The following is a 17002-nucleotide window of genomic DNA, read 5'->3' on the forward strand; positions in this document are numbered from 1 at the left end:
CAGAACTGTAAAAAAATTGCTATGACTGAAGTGTGGTAGTCTGAGTTGGGATTGGACAGCTCGGCAGTAGCCAAATCGCGTTCAACATAAACTTTTTGTGATACAAAGGATTGGGGATTAGCGGACAGGTGGATCTCTTTCTATTAACTGAGATGTGGTTAGAAAGTCTGACTCATAGTGTGGTGTGATTAAGGAGGGGTAGGGAAGATGAGGTTTGGCATGTTATGACCAGGAGGGTGGAGCAGAGGTGCTAGGGGTCTAACCCTTAGTGGATGGGATCCCAGGGTAGTGGTTAGAAGATGTTCAGATGTCCGGGGTTTATTCCAGAGAGAATGATAGTGATTTGGGATCTGTCATTCAGTATACAGGAGGCTAAGAAGGCTGTCCATAAGGTGCCAAGAGACTTGGGTATTGTTTCCTTGTACATAAGTCTCCACTCCTTTATACTATGAAAAAATTTAAACATACAAGGAAATTGAAAGAATAGTATAGTGAACCCCTATATACCCACCATCAAGATGTCACAGTTATTAACGTTTTGTGACATATGTTTTTACATGTTTCTATCCTGTCCACCATGCCATCTATCCATCAATCCATGTTTAAAATCTGTTTCAAAGTAAGTTGCAGACAACCCTAAGATATACATGCACCCTAAACAGTTCTCTCTCTGTTTTTTTAGAGAGAGACTGAGAGCACAAGCAGGGTTTGGGGAGTAAGAGCAGAAGGTGAGGGAGGGAGAATCCCAAGCATGTTCCATTCCCAGCGCAGAGCCCGATGCAGGGCTTGATTTCACGACCCTGAGATCATGACCTGAGCCAAAATCAAGAGTCAGATGCTCAACTGACCGAGCCACCTGGGTGGCTCTGTATTCATTAGACAATAATTTCCCATTACCCCCTCCCAAGCCTCTGGGTACCATTAATCTACTTTCTGTCTTTACAGATTTGACTGTTATAGGTACCTCTTGTAAGTAGAATCATACAAGATTGGTCCTTTCGTGTCTGGCTTATTTTATTTAGCATAACATTTTCAAGGATCATCCGTCTTGTTGCATGAATCAGAATTTCATTCCTTTTTAAGGCTAAATAACATTCCATGTAGTATATACCACATCTTGTTTATCCTTTGGTATGTCAGTGGACATTTAAGTTGTTTCCACTTTTTGGCTGTTATGAATAATGAATGCCACTATGAACACGGGTGTACAAAATTCTGTTTGCGTCCCTGCCATCAGTTCTTTTGGGCATATACCCAGAACTGGAATTGCTGGGTCATATGGTAATTATGTATTTATTTTTTTGAGGAACTGCCACACTGTGTTGCACAGGAGCTAGGCTATCTCACATTCCCACCAGCAGGGTACAAGGGTCCAAATTTCTCCACATCGTCACTAATACTTGTTATTTTACTTTTTTTTTTTTAATTGCAGCCCACCTCGTAGATGTGAAGTGATAGCTCATTGTGGTTTTGATTTTAATTTCCCTTATTGCTAGTGATGTTAAGCGTCTTCTTACATGCTTATTGACTATTTGAATATCTTCTTTGGAGAAATATCTATATAAGACTTTTGCCCATTTAAAAAATTTGGGTTATCTTTTTCTTGCTTATCAGATGAATGATTTGCAAATATTTTCTTACATTCTGTAGGCAGTCTTTTCCTTTTCTTAAGAGATGCCTTCGATGCACAAAATTTTAAGATTTTCATGAAGTCCAATTTTTCTTGGGTTACTCATGCTTTTTTGAATATCTAAGAATCCATTGGCAAATACGAGGTCATAAAGAATTATCTTTATGTTTTTTGGAAGTATTTTATAGTTTTAGCTCTTATATTTGGGTCTTTCACCCATTTTGAGTTAATTTTTGTGTATGGTATAAAGTAAGGTTCTAACTTCATTTTTTTGCATATGAATATTTAGTTTCCTAGCACCATTTGTTGAAAAATAGTGTCCTTTGCTCACTGAATGGTCTTAGCACCCTTGTTGAAGATCATTTGAGCATGTATGAGAGGGTTTATTTATGGACTCTATTCCAGTGGTCTATAGCTCTGTTTTTTATGCCGTACTGTTTTGATTACTGTAGTTTTGTAGTAAGTAAGTATTGAAACCAGGGTATGTGAGTCTTCCAAACTTGTTCTTTTTCAAGACGGTTTTGCTATTTGAGGTCCTCATATAGAATATATGAGTTTTAGGATGAGTTTTTCTATTTCTGCAAAATATAGTGTTATTGGGATTTTGGTGGAGATCTGTTATAAATAATGTTATTGGGATTTTGGTACTAAATCTGTAGGTTGCTTTGGGTGGTATTGTCATCTTAATAATACTGTCTTCCAATTCATAAACATGGTATGTCTTTCCAGGTATTTATGTCTTCTCTTCTTTGCAGCAAATTTTTTTGTAAATGAAATTATTTTCTTAATTTCCTTTTTGGATGTAGGTAACTTTTTAATATCAAGTTGTATGGTCAAAATGTCTGCATGCAATTACTAATCAAGATTTTTAATGGTGATCTCTTAAAATTCTTGAATAGTCTCTGCTGTTAAGAAACTGTTTCACCCAATAAGAGTTAAAAATTTTTAGACTATCTTTTGTAACCATTCAAAATTGCAAGAGTTGAAATTAAAATTTAATAGTTATTTTTCTCATGACAGATATAATGTCAGAATTTCTTAGGGCAAACAAATTGATTTAGCAATCAAAGAAATGTTTCATATGATGAAACTATGTATATGAAACAGTATATGCATACATTTTTTAAAAATTATTTTTATTAACATATACTGTATCATTTGCCCCAGAGGTACAGGTCTGTGAATCGTCAGGCTTACACATTTCACAGCACTCACCATAGCACATACCCTCCCAATGTCCATAATGCATACATTTTTTTTTGAGTGATCACCTTGTATCTAGCTTGGCTAGGCATACTACAGGCATATATCAGTTGCCAATAGACAGAAATATCTGATGTATGTGAAGGCAGAGATTTGGGGTGATCATCTGCAGCCTTCCAGGATCTCCCTTTCCCTCTTCCTCCAGGCTGTCAGCACCTTTGGCTGTGCACTGTTTTCGTGGACATCTCAAACAAACTCTTCTGGCAGCTTCGAGGGACACTGATATGCTCTGCAGATAGCTAATAAATCTATGTCTAGGAGATTGAGCAACTCCTTGGCTATGCTCGGTGTTTTATAGAGGAGCAGTGGGTGTGGGATATAACTCATCAGTTGCCTTCTCCAGGGGAGGGTGATGGACACGAGGAGTCCCAAACCAGGTTGCTCACAACCAGAGGTCACGATCACCCCTGGCTGTGCCTGGTTGCCCTGAAGGATGAAGAGGCCCACTTTGACTTGACCCATTGAATTCTGTTGTCTGCACATCACTGTGTCATTGCATCCTAGTGGGAAGCTCTGTTTAGAAAGGAGAAAAGAAAGACTATGTGTACTTTAGGAGGAAGCAGCAAAAATAGGTGCGTCCTGGTGGATGTAGTTTTGGAAATATGGTCTGTCCTATCCACTGATTGATGACAGTATTCCTAACTAAAGTTTATCAGTACTGGATTCTGCATTGGAAATTAGATGAATGGCTTTGGTTTAATGTGTGAATAGCTTGAAAGGAAGTTAGAAACTTGGATTATTTTTCTACTTCTGCCATTAGCTAACTGTGATCACCTTTTACTATGTTTTGCTTTCCACCTTTCTTTGCTCATGCATTTCTCTCTGTACTCTGCATTATTGCCTCTCATAAATGTATTTCTAATTATAGAATTTGAAGTTATGTCAAATGCTGTTTTTTCCACTCAAGTCTCTTCTGAGTCCTCCTACCAGATAGTATGTTTGTTTCCTTTGAGAGGAAACATTTAATATTGTAATTTTCTTTTGGTTTGTATCATATTCTTTCTTGGACTTTGGTTTATGTCTGTCTTTGCCTAATGTCATCCTTCTTGTTTACAAGGTCTTCTTTGCATATCTTGCATTTTTAGAGTGGTGAACTAATTGTAGTTTATCTGATTTGAGGGTGCAGCAAAATAAATTTTTAAGCAAAAAAATTTTTGTCCACCCTAATTAGCCAACACATAAAAACTATTTTGCTTAACCCTCTTTCAGGAAGAAACTTGAGAAGTTTGACTAAAAACGGAAAAGCTGACTTCACTTTCACAGATGGCACACCTGTAGTACATGAAAAAACAGGTTTCAAGTGTGTATTCAATTCTGAAAAAACGTTCCTGCCTTCCATTGCATCATTCAGCAGAGAATCTGTGTTGCAAATTTTGCAGCCGGGTTCATGGAATGATGTAATGGAGGAATTGATTGTAACTCCGTGTTCTTCTTGATTGTACCATTAATAACCATCACCAGTTTATTGGTTATTTGGAATATATTAATCCCAAATATGGCGACTTAGTTCCTTTTAATAGAGCCACATGACTAGATTGTGAAGACTTACTAGAGAAACCGAGCTGCTTCTTTAGATCAAGGCCTTAAAAAAAATTTTTTTTAAAGAGTTTTGAGAATAAAGTGTTTATTAAGATCCTTAATAAATAAGGATAAAGAAATAGTAAGTCAAGGGTCAAATCAAGAGTCTTGTTATGACAAGATGTCTGAATGCATTGGTCTAGAAACTTCAGTGGGAAAGTATGCTCATTTTTTTAGAGAAGTGCAGGCCTTCCTGTTTAAGTGCAGCAGAAGGACGGAGCAAATAGCACTCGAAGACTATGCTTCTTTCTTCTTCTTTTTTTTTTTTTTTAAAGATTTTATTTATTTATTTGCGAGAGCAAGAGCGAGAATTAGAGATAGAGAGAGCAGGGAGAGGGGCAGAAAAGAAGCAGAACCCCCAACAGGGGCCTCCATCCCAGGACCCTGGGGTCATGACCTGAGCTGAAGGCAGATGCTTAACTCACTGAGCCGCCCAGGTGCCCCTCATGCTTATTTCTATTGCAGAACTTTCCTAATAGCAGCAGGAGTGCTGGTATTTCATATGGGGAGAAATTAAGATACAACTTCAGAAAAGAAATCCAGATTTTGGTGTTTTTGAATACTTTGAGTTTCTGTGGTTGTGGATGCAAACGCAAGGGCGTGCTGAATGCCCAGGAAAGGCCCTACCGTGTGGCTCGGTTTCAGGGGGACCCAAGGTTACTGGAAACAAACTGCTCACCAGGGTGTTGGGACACTGCTGCTTGATGAAGGTCTATGGACCAGAGCCGCCCAAGACTCTTAGTCCTTGCTGAGATGAGTCAGAAATCGAGAGAAAATGCTTAGAAACTTTATGGCGTGTTGACAGTATGCATTTATCTATAGAATTTAGTAATCAACAATTGGCCTTTTGTATTTTGTATATCTTTTATTTCATTTTCTAGTTAATCCATTCTTACTGTATTTTACAAGTTATTTGTCTGAAACTTGAGGATTAGGGAAAAAAACAAAACAGTTACTTCATCACAGAGAGTTTAGAAATCACTGAGTTATAGTCTCTGAGAAGGGTGAGGCATCAGGAAATGAATATATGAATCTGAGGATTATCTAGAAGTTTCTGACAATGTGGCCAGCCAAATTCTAGGCAATACGTAGGTCCACTTGACTCTGTGAAACATGCATTCTGTTTTAGAGATGAAATTTAAAAATACGATGCTATTTTAGAGAAATTAGTAAGGGACTGTACTCCACCACTGTTATTAATTAAAAATACTCACGCTCCCCATCTGTGGATTTTTGATCATGAGCCCAGTAGTGCAAAGTTTGGTCACCCTTATTGTGGTACACAGTGCCTTCTTCCATCTGGGAGCTCCTAAAAATATTTATTAAGTTCAGTTGATTTCTCCTAAGAGTTAGCAGAAAGTAGGTAGTTCACTAAATAAAGTCCAGAAAATTAAAGTCATTTGAAAGGTAAAATTTGAAAGCTTATTAGCTGTATGGAGCTTTCACCAGATGTTACCTGCTTTATTCTGCTTTATTGGATCTTCGGGAGTCAGAGCTTTGAGAATATATTACTGAGGCACTACTATGAATGTAGAAGATTTATGAGATCCTAGGTTATTTATTGTTGTTCTAATCAGTTGAGATTTTTAGTAAATGAAATCCTTAGTTTGGTGTGGTTTTAAAAGCTCACAGATTTTTAGTAAGTTCTTGATATATGTCCTGTTGGTTATTTATCACTCTGTTTTCCAATTGCACTACAGATACTTAAAGAAATTACCCTGAAAAATGTATTTTCCAAGTTAATATGCTACAGTATCTTCTTTTTACCACAACGTTATATTCAACAAATTTTTAAAATTGGCCAATATAGGAAGAAAATAATCAGCCATATGGAAATAATAGCATTGTGACATATTGTCAACTTTCATGTTAGATTTGCAAAGTGGAAATATAATTATGAATAACAAAATAAACACATGTTCTATATAACAGAGTATGCCCTGATGTGCTTTTGACACAATGGAAACAATTGCTAACAAAATAAGGTGTTTTATTTGGAAGAGAGAATTTGTTCTTGGCAGTGGCTTTCCAATTTTGCCAATTTTAAAAGCGACTATGTTGGTGGGTGAGATAGTTATGGAAAAAATATATACAATCTCTATGCTTAGAACACATGCATTGTCAAAGTTTCTTCACGCAAAAGTTAAGCAGGACGCAAATTACTAAAGCTATCTCATTCTGAGGAGGAAGCAGTAGAATATTTTCTTTCCTTGGTTTATCACTTCCATGGGGGCAATTTAAGAAATATACATTCTGAATTTCATTTTAACTCCAAACACTGGTTCTGCCTTTATTGATTCTGCCATTATTTTTATGAAATATAATATAAATATAAATAATATATATACATCCATGTAGGAAAATAAGTTTGTGGGAAATTGACCGTGTATGATGGTTTGTACTACATTTCGTTTAAGTATTGTGCTGTATTTTTCATGAGTTCTGTTTTCCACTTTGGCATACTAGCAAAATCTTTGAAGAGTATGCTCTGTTTTATTTTGTTGTGTCTTCCTTCCAGAGATTGTAGCATGTATTCTGTTTATAGCAAGGACTCGCTATGGACAGATTAAAAAAGATCTGAAGATCTACCTTATAATCTATTGATAAGCAGAATTAGAGAATAATATTGACATGTTTTAAAACACTTTAGTATGAGCATAATATTGTGTTTTATGTTTTTGCAGGAAGATTCTTTGGCAACAGATGATTTCCTTGTGGACTACTTTAATGAATTCCTAAGCCTTCCAGTGAGTGTATTATTATGTTCTATGGAATTAATTATCAAAGCAAAATACTGTAATTACTGGATTATCTTGTAAGACAAATTTATCAGGGATAGTGTTTTTTAAAACCATTAATTAAAGCATTTAGGTAAAGTTTATATCTTTTTATGGAGTTAATCATTTGGGTTTGAATCATATTTAGGAATTACTGAAGAAAGCTGAGTCAGTTACACACAATAAAAATGAATGAATGGATGGATGGATGATATGAAAGCTGGAGTTTTTCTAGCCATTTAAAATATTCTGTACAAAAATTAAATAATAATTAAAAAATATGGCTAAACTAGAAAAAAAGGTCTTCTGTTCAAAATCTGATGCTGTTGTATTTGGCACCATTGCCGGCTTTGAACAGAGGTGGTAAGGACAAAATATCAAAAAAATTAAGAAACTATATTTCTTGCCTTTAGGCAATTGTTGGCATCCCCTTGGACAGATATTAAAGTGTAATTTGTGTTTAAGTTAACTAGCATTTTATATCATTAGTAAATAAGACATAGGTGGATGCAAAGTAATATATATATAATTATTTATTTTAATTTTTATTTTTTCCAAATAATAGATTTTTAGTCTTAAGGAGCAATGACTGATAGACTACGCATTGTAGAGGGTTGGGAAAAGTGAGATGGAAGTGCGTAAAAACACATTACTTAGTAAATAAAGTTAATCAGGAGTGTCATAAAAGATAAGAAAAGATTTTCATTATTTGTTATAAAAATGCAAAAAACTTTTTTCATTAACATATTTACCAGGGAAATTTTGGAATATAAAAAAGTCACAAGTTATTTTATTTTTTAAAATTTATTTTTAAAGATTTATTTATTTACTTGAGAGAGAGAGAGAGAGAGAGAAAGTGCTGGGAGGGGGAGGGGCAGAGGGAGAAGGAGAGGGAAAGGGAGAATCCTGAAGCAGACTCCCCGCTGAGCATGGAGCCTAACGTGGGGCTTGACTCCAAGATCCTGAGGTCATGACCTGAGCCTAAATCAAGAGTCGGGCACTCAACCAACTAAGCCACTCAGGCACCCCACAAGTAATTTTAAAGGGAGTGGGCCAAAATATGTAAAGCCTCTTAAAACCTAGCCACTGAAAATGTCTTTTAAAAGGAAAGTACTAGGTGCCCTTTCTCGCCTAGATTAGTTTTTCTATGTCTGTATGTATCTATGTGTGCAGGTTTGTTATTTTGTCTTATTTTCCTTTTTCCAAAAGAATTTGTGTTCCCTTTTCCATTTTGGCCTAGCTGGGCCTCTGGAACCATTATGGGGGTTGAGACACCTTTCTCTTTCCAGCAACAGGCCTGAGTGATATTGTAGGACACGTGATGGGTTCTTATTTGGTCTGATTTTTCAACTTTCATCATCCAGTTTTATATTATAAAAACCCCAGCAGTATCACAAAACTGTCAGAATTTTGCTCTTCCAGATTATGTAGTCTTTCCTCTAGGCTCTGGATTCTCCACTCTTCCTCCAATTTTTGTGACATTTTAAAGAGAAAAAGATCCCTCTAATGGGTCTGATTGCAGCTTCTCAAGATTTCTATTTCATTGTCTCAAGATTTGTGATTATCTTGGCTTTTACTTGCTCCAGAATGTAAATTCCCCTTTCTTTCCTTTTTTTTTTTTTAATCTATTTTAACCATCTGAGCCACCCAGGCACCCCTTTAAATCTATTTTAAATTACAGAACTGATATAGAAACACTAGGGAAAACTTATCTTAAATGTAAGAAAAATTCAGCCACAGTCTTGCCATCCAGTCAGGATTGACATTATCATTTTTGTGTGATTCCTTTCACAGTTTAGATGAGATTACAGAGTGTCTCTTCAGTCATGGGTTCATCTCACCCCAGCAGACCTCTGCAGTTTTACCCTTTTGTATGTTCCCTGAAGCCCACTGGGGACACTTCTCCCCTGTTTTCTGTCTCCAAATCCTTCTGCTTTTCATTCTCCATCCCCCAACCCCCGCCATCTCCCATTCCTTTGCATCTGCATATGGTACCATACAGTCTGCCTATTAACTACCTATGCTTCGTGCCATATATGGGAGAAGGGAAAATAGGGTCACAGGTTTCCAAAGAAGAATTTAGGGATGGGGGGAGGAAGATTGATGGATTCTCAAACCAAGCCCTGGGCAAGATTCTAGAACAGATTAGTAATGTGTGGTTTATAAGCACTTGACTAAGAATTAGAAGCCTGCTTGGGTTTACTGAGAAGTGTGCCAAACTGACCTCTCTTTTTTGGAGTGTCATGGACGTGCATTTTAGGGAACCATAAATTTAATGTATTATGGTTTCAGTAAAGCATAATAATAACAATAACAACCACAATAATAATAATACAGATAAATGGAACTATGTTACTTCCTGCTCAAAGCCCTCACAAGTGGTTTCTCACTACATTAAGAATAAAAATCCAGATTCCTATATGATCTGGCTCTTGCCCTCTCATCCCCTGGTCTTTGTCTCTTCTCCCTCTTCCCCTTGTTAATTCTTTCCCAGCCTAACTGGCCCTCTTCATGTTTCTCAACCATGAATATGCCAAGTGTACTCAGGGCCCTTCAGGCTGTGGTGCTCATCCCTGAAATACTTGTATCATCTTCTCCCTGATTTAAGTCACTTCTGTTCAGGAAACCTTCCCTTCCAACCCTGGCTAAAATAATATATCCTCTCCTTATGCTGCTTTATTTGTCTCCAAACCCCTTATCATTATCTGTGAAATTAGTTGTCAAATATTTGAACGGATTCTCTAACTATAGCCAGTAGGTTGACTCTTATTAGCATGCAGATTTAAGTCCACATTCCTTAGCATGGAGTTCAAGATCCTTTGCAATGTGGTCTCCATCTCACCTTCCTGGTTTTACCTCTAGCTTCATACTGCTTGTGTCACCTGCACCATCCTTCCTGCCTTACCCCAGCCCTCTCCTCCTGCCCCCACTGACCACATGTATTCTTCCTGCACTCATACCCCCAGTGTAATGGTTAGGAACACGATCGAGGCAGAACTGTGTTTGAGCCTAGCTTCTCAGCCTACTACTCATGTGATCTTAGACACATTCTTTAATTAGAGTTCCTTAGTTTCTTTCTCTGTGAAAACAATGTAACTGTCCTACAAGGTTGTAGTGAAATGAGGTAATGTTTAAGTGCCTGGCACAGAATTAGCGTTTCTCTTTCTTTTTGCTTCACTGACTGGACCATCTCATCTTCCATTCCTGAAACATGAAGGCAGTCACTCCTTAATTAGACTGGTGGATCATTGTGAGTCTAGAGAATACTCTTCTGTGCCACACAAATCTGCCATTGGCAGATTTTTTCACAATATTTTTTTTTATCAGGTTCTTGGATGAAACATTGCAACTAGTGTTTTTCCAGCTTAAGGTCACTCAGCATGTAAGTGACAGGGTCCACCGAGGTCCACGTGACTCAGAAACTTCTCCTACTACCTGTAATGTCAATAGAACTGACAGCAGAGGAATAAACTGATAGTTTGGATAACAGAATCTGATCTCGTTTTTATTGCAGTAATCTGAAATGGTCTAAAACAAACCCACTGTGTTTTTAGGATGCATTAACAGAAGTCTAGTTAAAATCAAGAAAAATATTAGTCTGGACCCTAGAAGGCACTCAACCAGTGTTTTCTTGAATCATATTGAGTTGTCAGGACACAGTTGGAATATTGTGTTCCATTCTTGGTGCCCCAGGTTAAGAGTTGGTCTTTCAAACCAGATTTAGGGAGACTCAGCCAATGAACACTCTTGAAACCACATCAGGTGAGGAAGGGTTGGAAGAATGTGGGTGTTGAACCTGGTTGGGGAATGGGTAGAAGGGTTGGAATAGACCAGCTTTTACCAAATATTTCAAGATCTGATTGAGGAAGAGGAGTTAACATGTTTTGTGAATCTGGACGCAAAACCAGGGCCAGCATTTATGAGGAAATTGATTTTTTTCCCTAGAAGAAAGATGTTTGAAGTGTGCTTTCTAACAATAGAACAGCGCAATAGGTCTGGCATTGTTCACAGGAGTAAACCTCCTATGATTGGAGATATTCAGATAGAATGTTTTATGGAGATATATGTATCAGGTGGGAAATTGGACTTTTCCAGCTAAAGAAAACTTGATTAATCTTCTCTGTCTATTTTTATCTCAGGAGCTACATTGTAAATTTCCTGGGGCCACAGATAGGTCCCTTTCTTCTATATCCCCCAAAGTTTCTTGAGGATGATTCTGGTTTTTTATTTCTACATCTTCTATGTAAGATTTTTTTTTTTTAAATAAACAAGTAAACCTTCTAATCTTCTGCCTTGCCTCCTCTACCATCTCCACCCCAAAACCCCAACAGTCTAAGCCTGAGATAGTGTAGATAAAAATGACAATAAAATGACCTAAATATCCCTTCAGTCAGTCATCTAGATTTCCGAGACTTCTGAGTCTTCTTCCACATCTGTGGTGACATGCCCAAGGTCCCAGAACCAGATTATGGCAGAAAAGGGCCTACGAATCAGGCTTTCTGGCTCCCACCCTCCTTCTTTCCATTACCCCATTACACTCGTGGGACACATTGTAAGATCCAGAAATTGATGGCTGGTAGCCTGCCTCCATGTTATTTTGATGAGGGGAATCCAGGACAGTTGCTGCTATTATAAATGATTATGGCACTTTCCAAATCTGAGCTTTCATAACTTCATTCTGTTTGTTCTCTTGCCAGGTTCATATTCAGATATTGTTTTCATTTGGTGTCTGGGAGGGTTTTTTTTGTTTTGTTTTGTTTTGCTTTTTTTTGCTGTCAACTCTTTATGGGTAAGTGTTTGCTTATTAAGTTTTCTTCTGTGCTATAGTGTGAAAACATTTTTTTTTCCTTTTGGTTTTGTTTTGTGTGTTTTATGCTCAGTGACTGTTGTGGGATTGGGTAGATGAGCCCACATACAGATTTAGGTTGGTTCTCTGTGGGTGGTTTAGAATGTTTGTGACATTTATGGTTTGCAGAAGCTAGAGGGGTGGCCTGTTCCATACCCTCCTTGCAAGGATAGGTATGTCATGTGTTTGCCAGACCATACTTAGCTATGTGCCTTTGGAATTTTACCAGACTTCTTTTTTTGGGACTGATTCTCCACACTTTTTGTCTTTAATCTGTAAACTATTATAATTTCTTGCAGCTTTATGAAGGATTTATATGTTGGATGGATTGTTGGGTAAGTAGGAGAGAGAAAGAGAGGAGAGATTTGGGGAATCTGTGGCACGGAGCAGGATGCGGGGCACTGGTCTTCCGCTGCCAAAATTTAAATACTCAGAGATTGATTTTTAAAAGTGTTGATGGAGTCTAGGTGGTACTGCTTAGTTCAGTGTTTACACCTCTGGGTGTTTTGATAAGCCTTGTAGCTCCAACATAAAGCACTCAAATGACCTAATGTAACTGCTTTTAATAACTAAGGATATTTTTCCTGCATTTTATGTAGCACGCTACTCCTTCCATCCCATTGGCGAATGTGTCCAGTAAATAGTTCATAGTTAAACATCTAAAATGACAATAAAAACTTAGATTGATAGAAGTCATTGGTGCCTGACTTCTTATATTCAAGTAGTCACATGTTTTTCATTCGCCAACTAGGATGCATGTTTAAAATACAGCTTCGGAGCTCAATTAGTAGAGACGGAGTTGGAGCAGAGATGAACATGTATTAAATTAACCTAGTCATTAGTTTTTAATTTAAATACTGTTCAGCTAAATAATTTGGCACCCGGTAAGTTTCAGTGGTGCTCTGCTGGCAGCTTAAGCACATCACTAATTATTCACAGGTTTTTTTTTTTTGTTTTTTGTTTTTTTTCCCCCTCCTCTTCTCAAAGAAATGTGGAACCAGCAATTTATTGTGGTAAAAATATTTTCATGCACTTGCTTTTTCTGTGAAAATATTTTTCGCACATGGATGACTGGTACTACAAAGTTAGCTTTCACCACCTTCAGGTCAATGCGTTTTAGAACATTTGGAATATGATACCCTTGAAATAAGAAAATTAAGTAAGGGAAAGAGCAGTCTGCAACAGCTTGCGGAGGGTTGGGTTTGAGGCTCAAACTGAAGATTTTTCCTGTCATATGATTAAAAGCGGAGCGTTCTCTGAATCAGCCTACTCAGCTTTTTTGGGAGAAGTACTGACTTCCTACATTGTTCATTCCTCACTCCCCAACCTTACATGTGTCTTACGGTCACATATTGACCCATCTGTAGGAGTTTTGTGGATAGGCTGAAAAATGGTGAAAACAAAGGATCTGATGCATGAGAGAGGTTTTTTTTGTTTTTGTTTTTTTAAAGCAGACAACAGGACTTTGCCTGATAAAAACCAAGGTTCTTTCTTCTGCATACAGTACACAGATGGCCGGCCCCTCCACTTACATGAATACGCAGCAAAGTCTATAGGAAATAGTGGACAGAGATGGGCGTTGAAGTTGGTGTTGACCAGGATTCTGTCTCTCCCCAGTTGCAAACTCTTCACTGGCTCCCCATCCTCCTAAAGCAATGATTTTCGAACTTGAACATGCATCAGAGTCACCTGAGGGTTTGTTAATACAGAGTGCCGGGATTATAGGGAGGGACCTGGGAATTGCATTTCTAGCAGGGCCCAAGGCGATGCCAATGTTGCGGGTCCAGGCACCCCAGTCTGAGAACCAGGGATTGGAGAGAATTCAGTTGAGAGTTAGGCATGTAATAGAAAGTCTTTGATGAACTCGTCCTCTGCATTTCTCTCTAGGCTTATATCTTATTCCCCCCTCAAATAGTAAGCTTCAGCAATGTCAAACTGCTTGCAGTTCATCAATATACATGTGTTATTACTCAAAATGAATTATCTGTGCTCTGCAGAGAGAGTGAGGGTGATTTAAAGAGTGAGGATGATTTTGTCTGTTGTACTAATCCATAAACACACATATACCAGTCCATGAGCATCCTGATGCGGGTGTGAGATGGAAGATGAGAACCTGCTGTTCCCTCGGGCGTCTCTTCCTGCTTGCCTCTCCTAGTGTAGTCAACTGATGGTGCTGAGGGGGATTCTAGTGTTAAACAGGCGTCTCTATATTACATGAGCTTTAAACACAAGCCCACCATTTCATCTGGTTCCTAACTGAAGAATCCACAACCCGTTTCAAGACCAGAGGAAAAACTGTGAGCAACTTCTTGAGAGGTAGGACAACATTGCACATGATGGGTGTTCTCAAGGATTTCAAGGGGTAATTTTGACTAAATATGATTTTGCCTTATATGCCCACTGTAGGGCTCGTTGCTTTGTGGGATGAGTCTTTACTGTCTCTGTGTACTTATGCATCTTTCTTCTCCTGTTGTTGGATCAGCCTAAGCTGAGACCAGATCTGTGTCTCGTTCTTTTCATTTGGACCTTTGTGGAGAATGCTCGGAATTGGCTCACTCAATGTAACAGTGTATCATCTATCATGGTATCTCATTTAATAAGGTTTCAATAAATACTTACTGATGAATAAGTAAAATAACAAAGGAACAGTGGAATTGGTTGATCTTATTAGAAGGCAGAAGATACAGACTTGGGTTGCTTGGGTGGCTCAGTTGATTAGGTGTCTGCCTTTGGTTCAGGTTATGGTCCTGGGGTCCTGGGATTGAGCCCCACATCGGGCTCCCTGCTCAGAGGGAAACCCACTTCTCCCTCTCCTTGTGCCTGCCCCTCTCCCTGCTTGTGCTCTTTGTCACTCTCTCTCTCTTTCTCTCTCAAATAAATAAAGTCTTAAAAAACAAAGAAAGAACATACAGGGTCTTTTTTCTTCTTCTTCTTCTTTTTTCCCCCCTGAAAGACAATTGTGTTTCCTGAGAGACAATAAAACAGTGTTTTATTCAGCTTGTATCCTCTTTGCTTGGGACACTACTGGCACTTGGGCATTCATGTTTTGTTTTTGTTAAAATAAGTGAAGTGGGGGAAGCTTTGAATCAGTTGTTTGCCCCTTTTATAAACTTAGAATCACAGTGTTGCTATGGACCTCCAGAGATCCACTGGAAATCATAGCTTTTAAAGCAGGAAAACGCTTGGGGCACCTGGGTGGCTCAGGCGTTAAGCGTCTGCCTTCAGCTCAGGTCATGATTCCAGGATCCTGGGATCAAGCCCCAAGACGAGCCCCAAGTCGAGCCCCAAGTCAGTCGACCCCTAAGTTGAGCCCCGCATCAGGCTCCCTGCTTGGCAGGAAGCCTGCTTTCCCTCTCCCACTCCCTCTGCTTGTGTTCCTGCTCTCGCTTTCTGTCAAATAAATAAATAAAATCTTAAATATAAAAGTAGGCAGGAAAACACTTATTTCCCTGTGGCAAATACCCCATCACATTTCAATTCCACTGAGATAAATTCTTAAGTTTAAAAATTGTAAATATTTTAACATATAGTTACATTTCTTTAAAAAAAAATGGGATCATTTCATGTCATTTAATCATGAACACAATAAATGGGCTTTTTATTTTATTTTAGTTATTTTTATTTTATTTTAGTTTTTCCATAAAGTATTTCTTTTTGTCCAGTTTCTTTCCCCATTTTCACGTGCTTATGTCCTTGAGATTTCCTTCCTCAGGATGGACAGACCCTGCCTCTTTCCCCACCAGACTCTCTTCAGAATTCAAGCGTTTCATGCACACGACTAGCAGAACCTGAATCACACGTGAAGCGGGACCTGCAAGGGATCTGGGTGATACAGCTTTTAGTGGTCCAGATTCTACATTTCAGGAGGTTGGAACAGGTCCTGAGTGAGCTAATCCACAGCTTCTGCGACGCCTACTGCCGTTATGTGTCAGGCCTGGGTTTGAAGCGGGTTGTCATCGTGAGCCCAGAGTTCTGTAGTGAGCTCACTAGGGGACTTGCTGTAAATCCACAAAGAGATCACTTAACCTTTTTCAGCAGCATTTTGGCTTTGTAAGTTGAAAATGAAAGCAATTGCTAACCACCTGCCTTAAAGCCTGCCCTGGACCGTGTGTATGCTGGGGACAGGAACCCATCCAAGAGAGGCAGTAATTACCACATGGAGCCTGGTTCCCATGGCAGCGGCTGTGAGGTCATAGCCACCCTCCCCAGAGCACAGCCATGACTCCGCTTGTGGGACGGGAACTTCCTGCCTCACCAACTCAGAGCCTACAAACAACACTCCAGATTACTACCTGGAGAATCTTCCCAAAACCCAAATCAGATTATGTTACTCTCCAATTTAGGATTTTCCCATCCCACACTGTTTCCCACAGGATCAAGATAAGCCTATGCTTTTCAAAATGCCACGCACAGCCTCCCATGATCTGGTCCTCTCTACCTCAGCCACCTCAAGTCTTTTCTCTGTTCCTTAAACTGTTTCAACAATGAACTAGTCTAGTTATATTCTAACTGGGTAGAACTGCTTACAATGACCCATGGACACCATGCTGTTTTAAGCCTCTGTGTCTTTACTGGTTAAACATCTTGGTTTGAACCCCAGTTCCATGAACTGTATAAGGATATTGCTTAGCACAGTGCCTGGCCTAGAGAGGGTGGTGAGTGTGTGTTAGTTTTATCGTATGTGAGACAATAGGATGGTAAAGAATGGGAAATGCGCTGTCTTTGGGACCAGAGAGACCTGTTTTGATAGCCCCGATCTAGCACTTTATAGCTCTGAATCCATAGCCTATCATATAACCATCATGAGGGTCCACTTTCTATAGAAAGACTGATCACAGGGAGGTGGAAGGATTCGAGATAGAGCATTTGAAGTGTCTGTCACACACCTGGCACGTTGGGTAGATGTCC

At 38.7% G+C, this 17002-nt stretch overlaps 1 protein-coding gene across 1 annotated transcript in view; it reads left to right on the forward strand.

Moving 5' to 3' along the window:
• The window catches only part of RGS22 (regulator of G protein signaling 22), a gene marked incomplete at both ends in the record, with an annotated part of 112547 nt that overhangs the window by 7466 nt on the left and 88079 nt on the right, over positions 1-17002 (forward strand). The window contains one exon of the mRNA XM_080801634.1: positions 7156-7218. Coding sequence (XP_080657760.1) covers positions 7156-7218 — 63 coding nt within the window. The remainder of the gene's footprint in view (positions 1-7155; positions 7219-17002) is intronic.

Source organism: Martes martes (genome assembly GCF_963455335.1).
Source record: "Martes martes genome assembly, chromosome: 4".
Classification (NCBI taxonomy): domain Eukaryota; kingdom Metazoa; phylum Chordata; class Mammalia; order Carnivora; family Mustelidae; genus Martes; species Martes martes.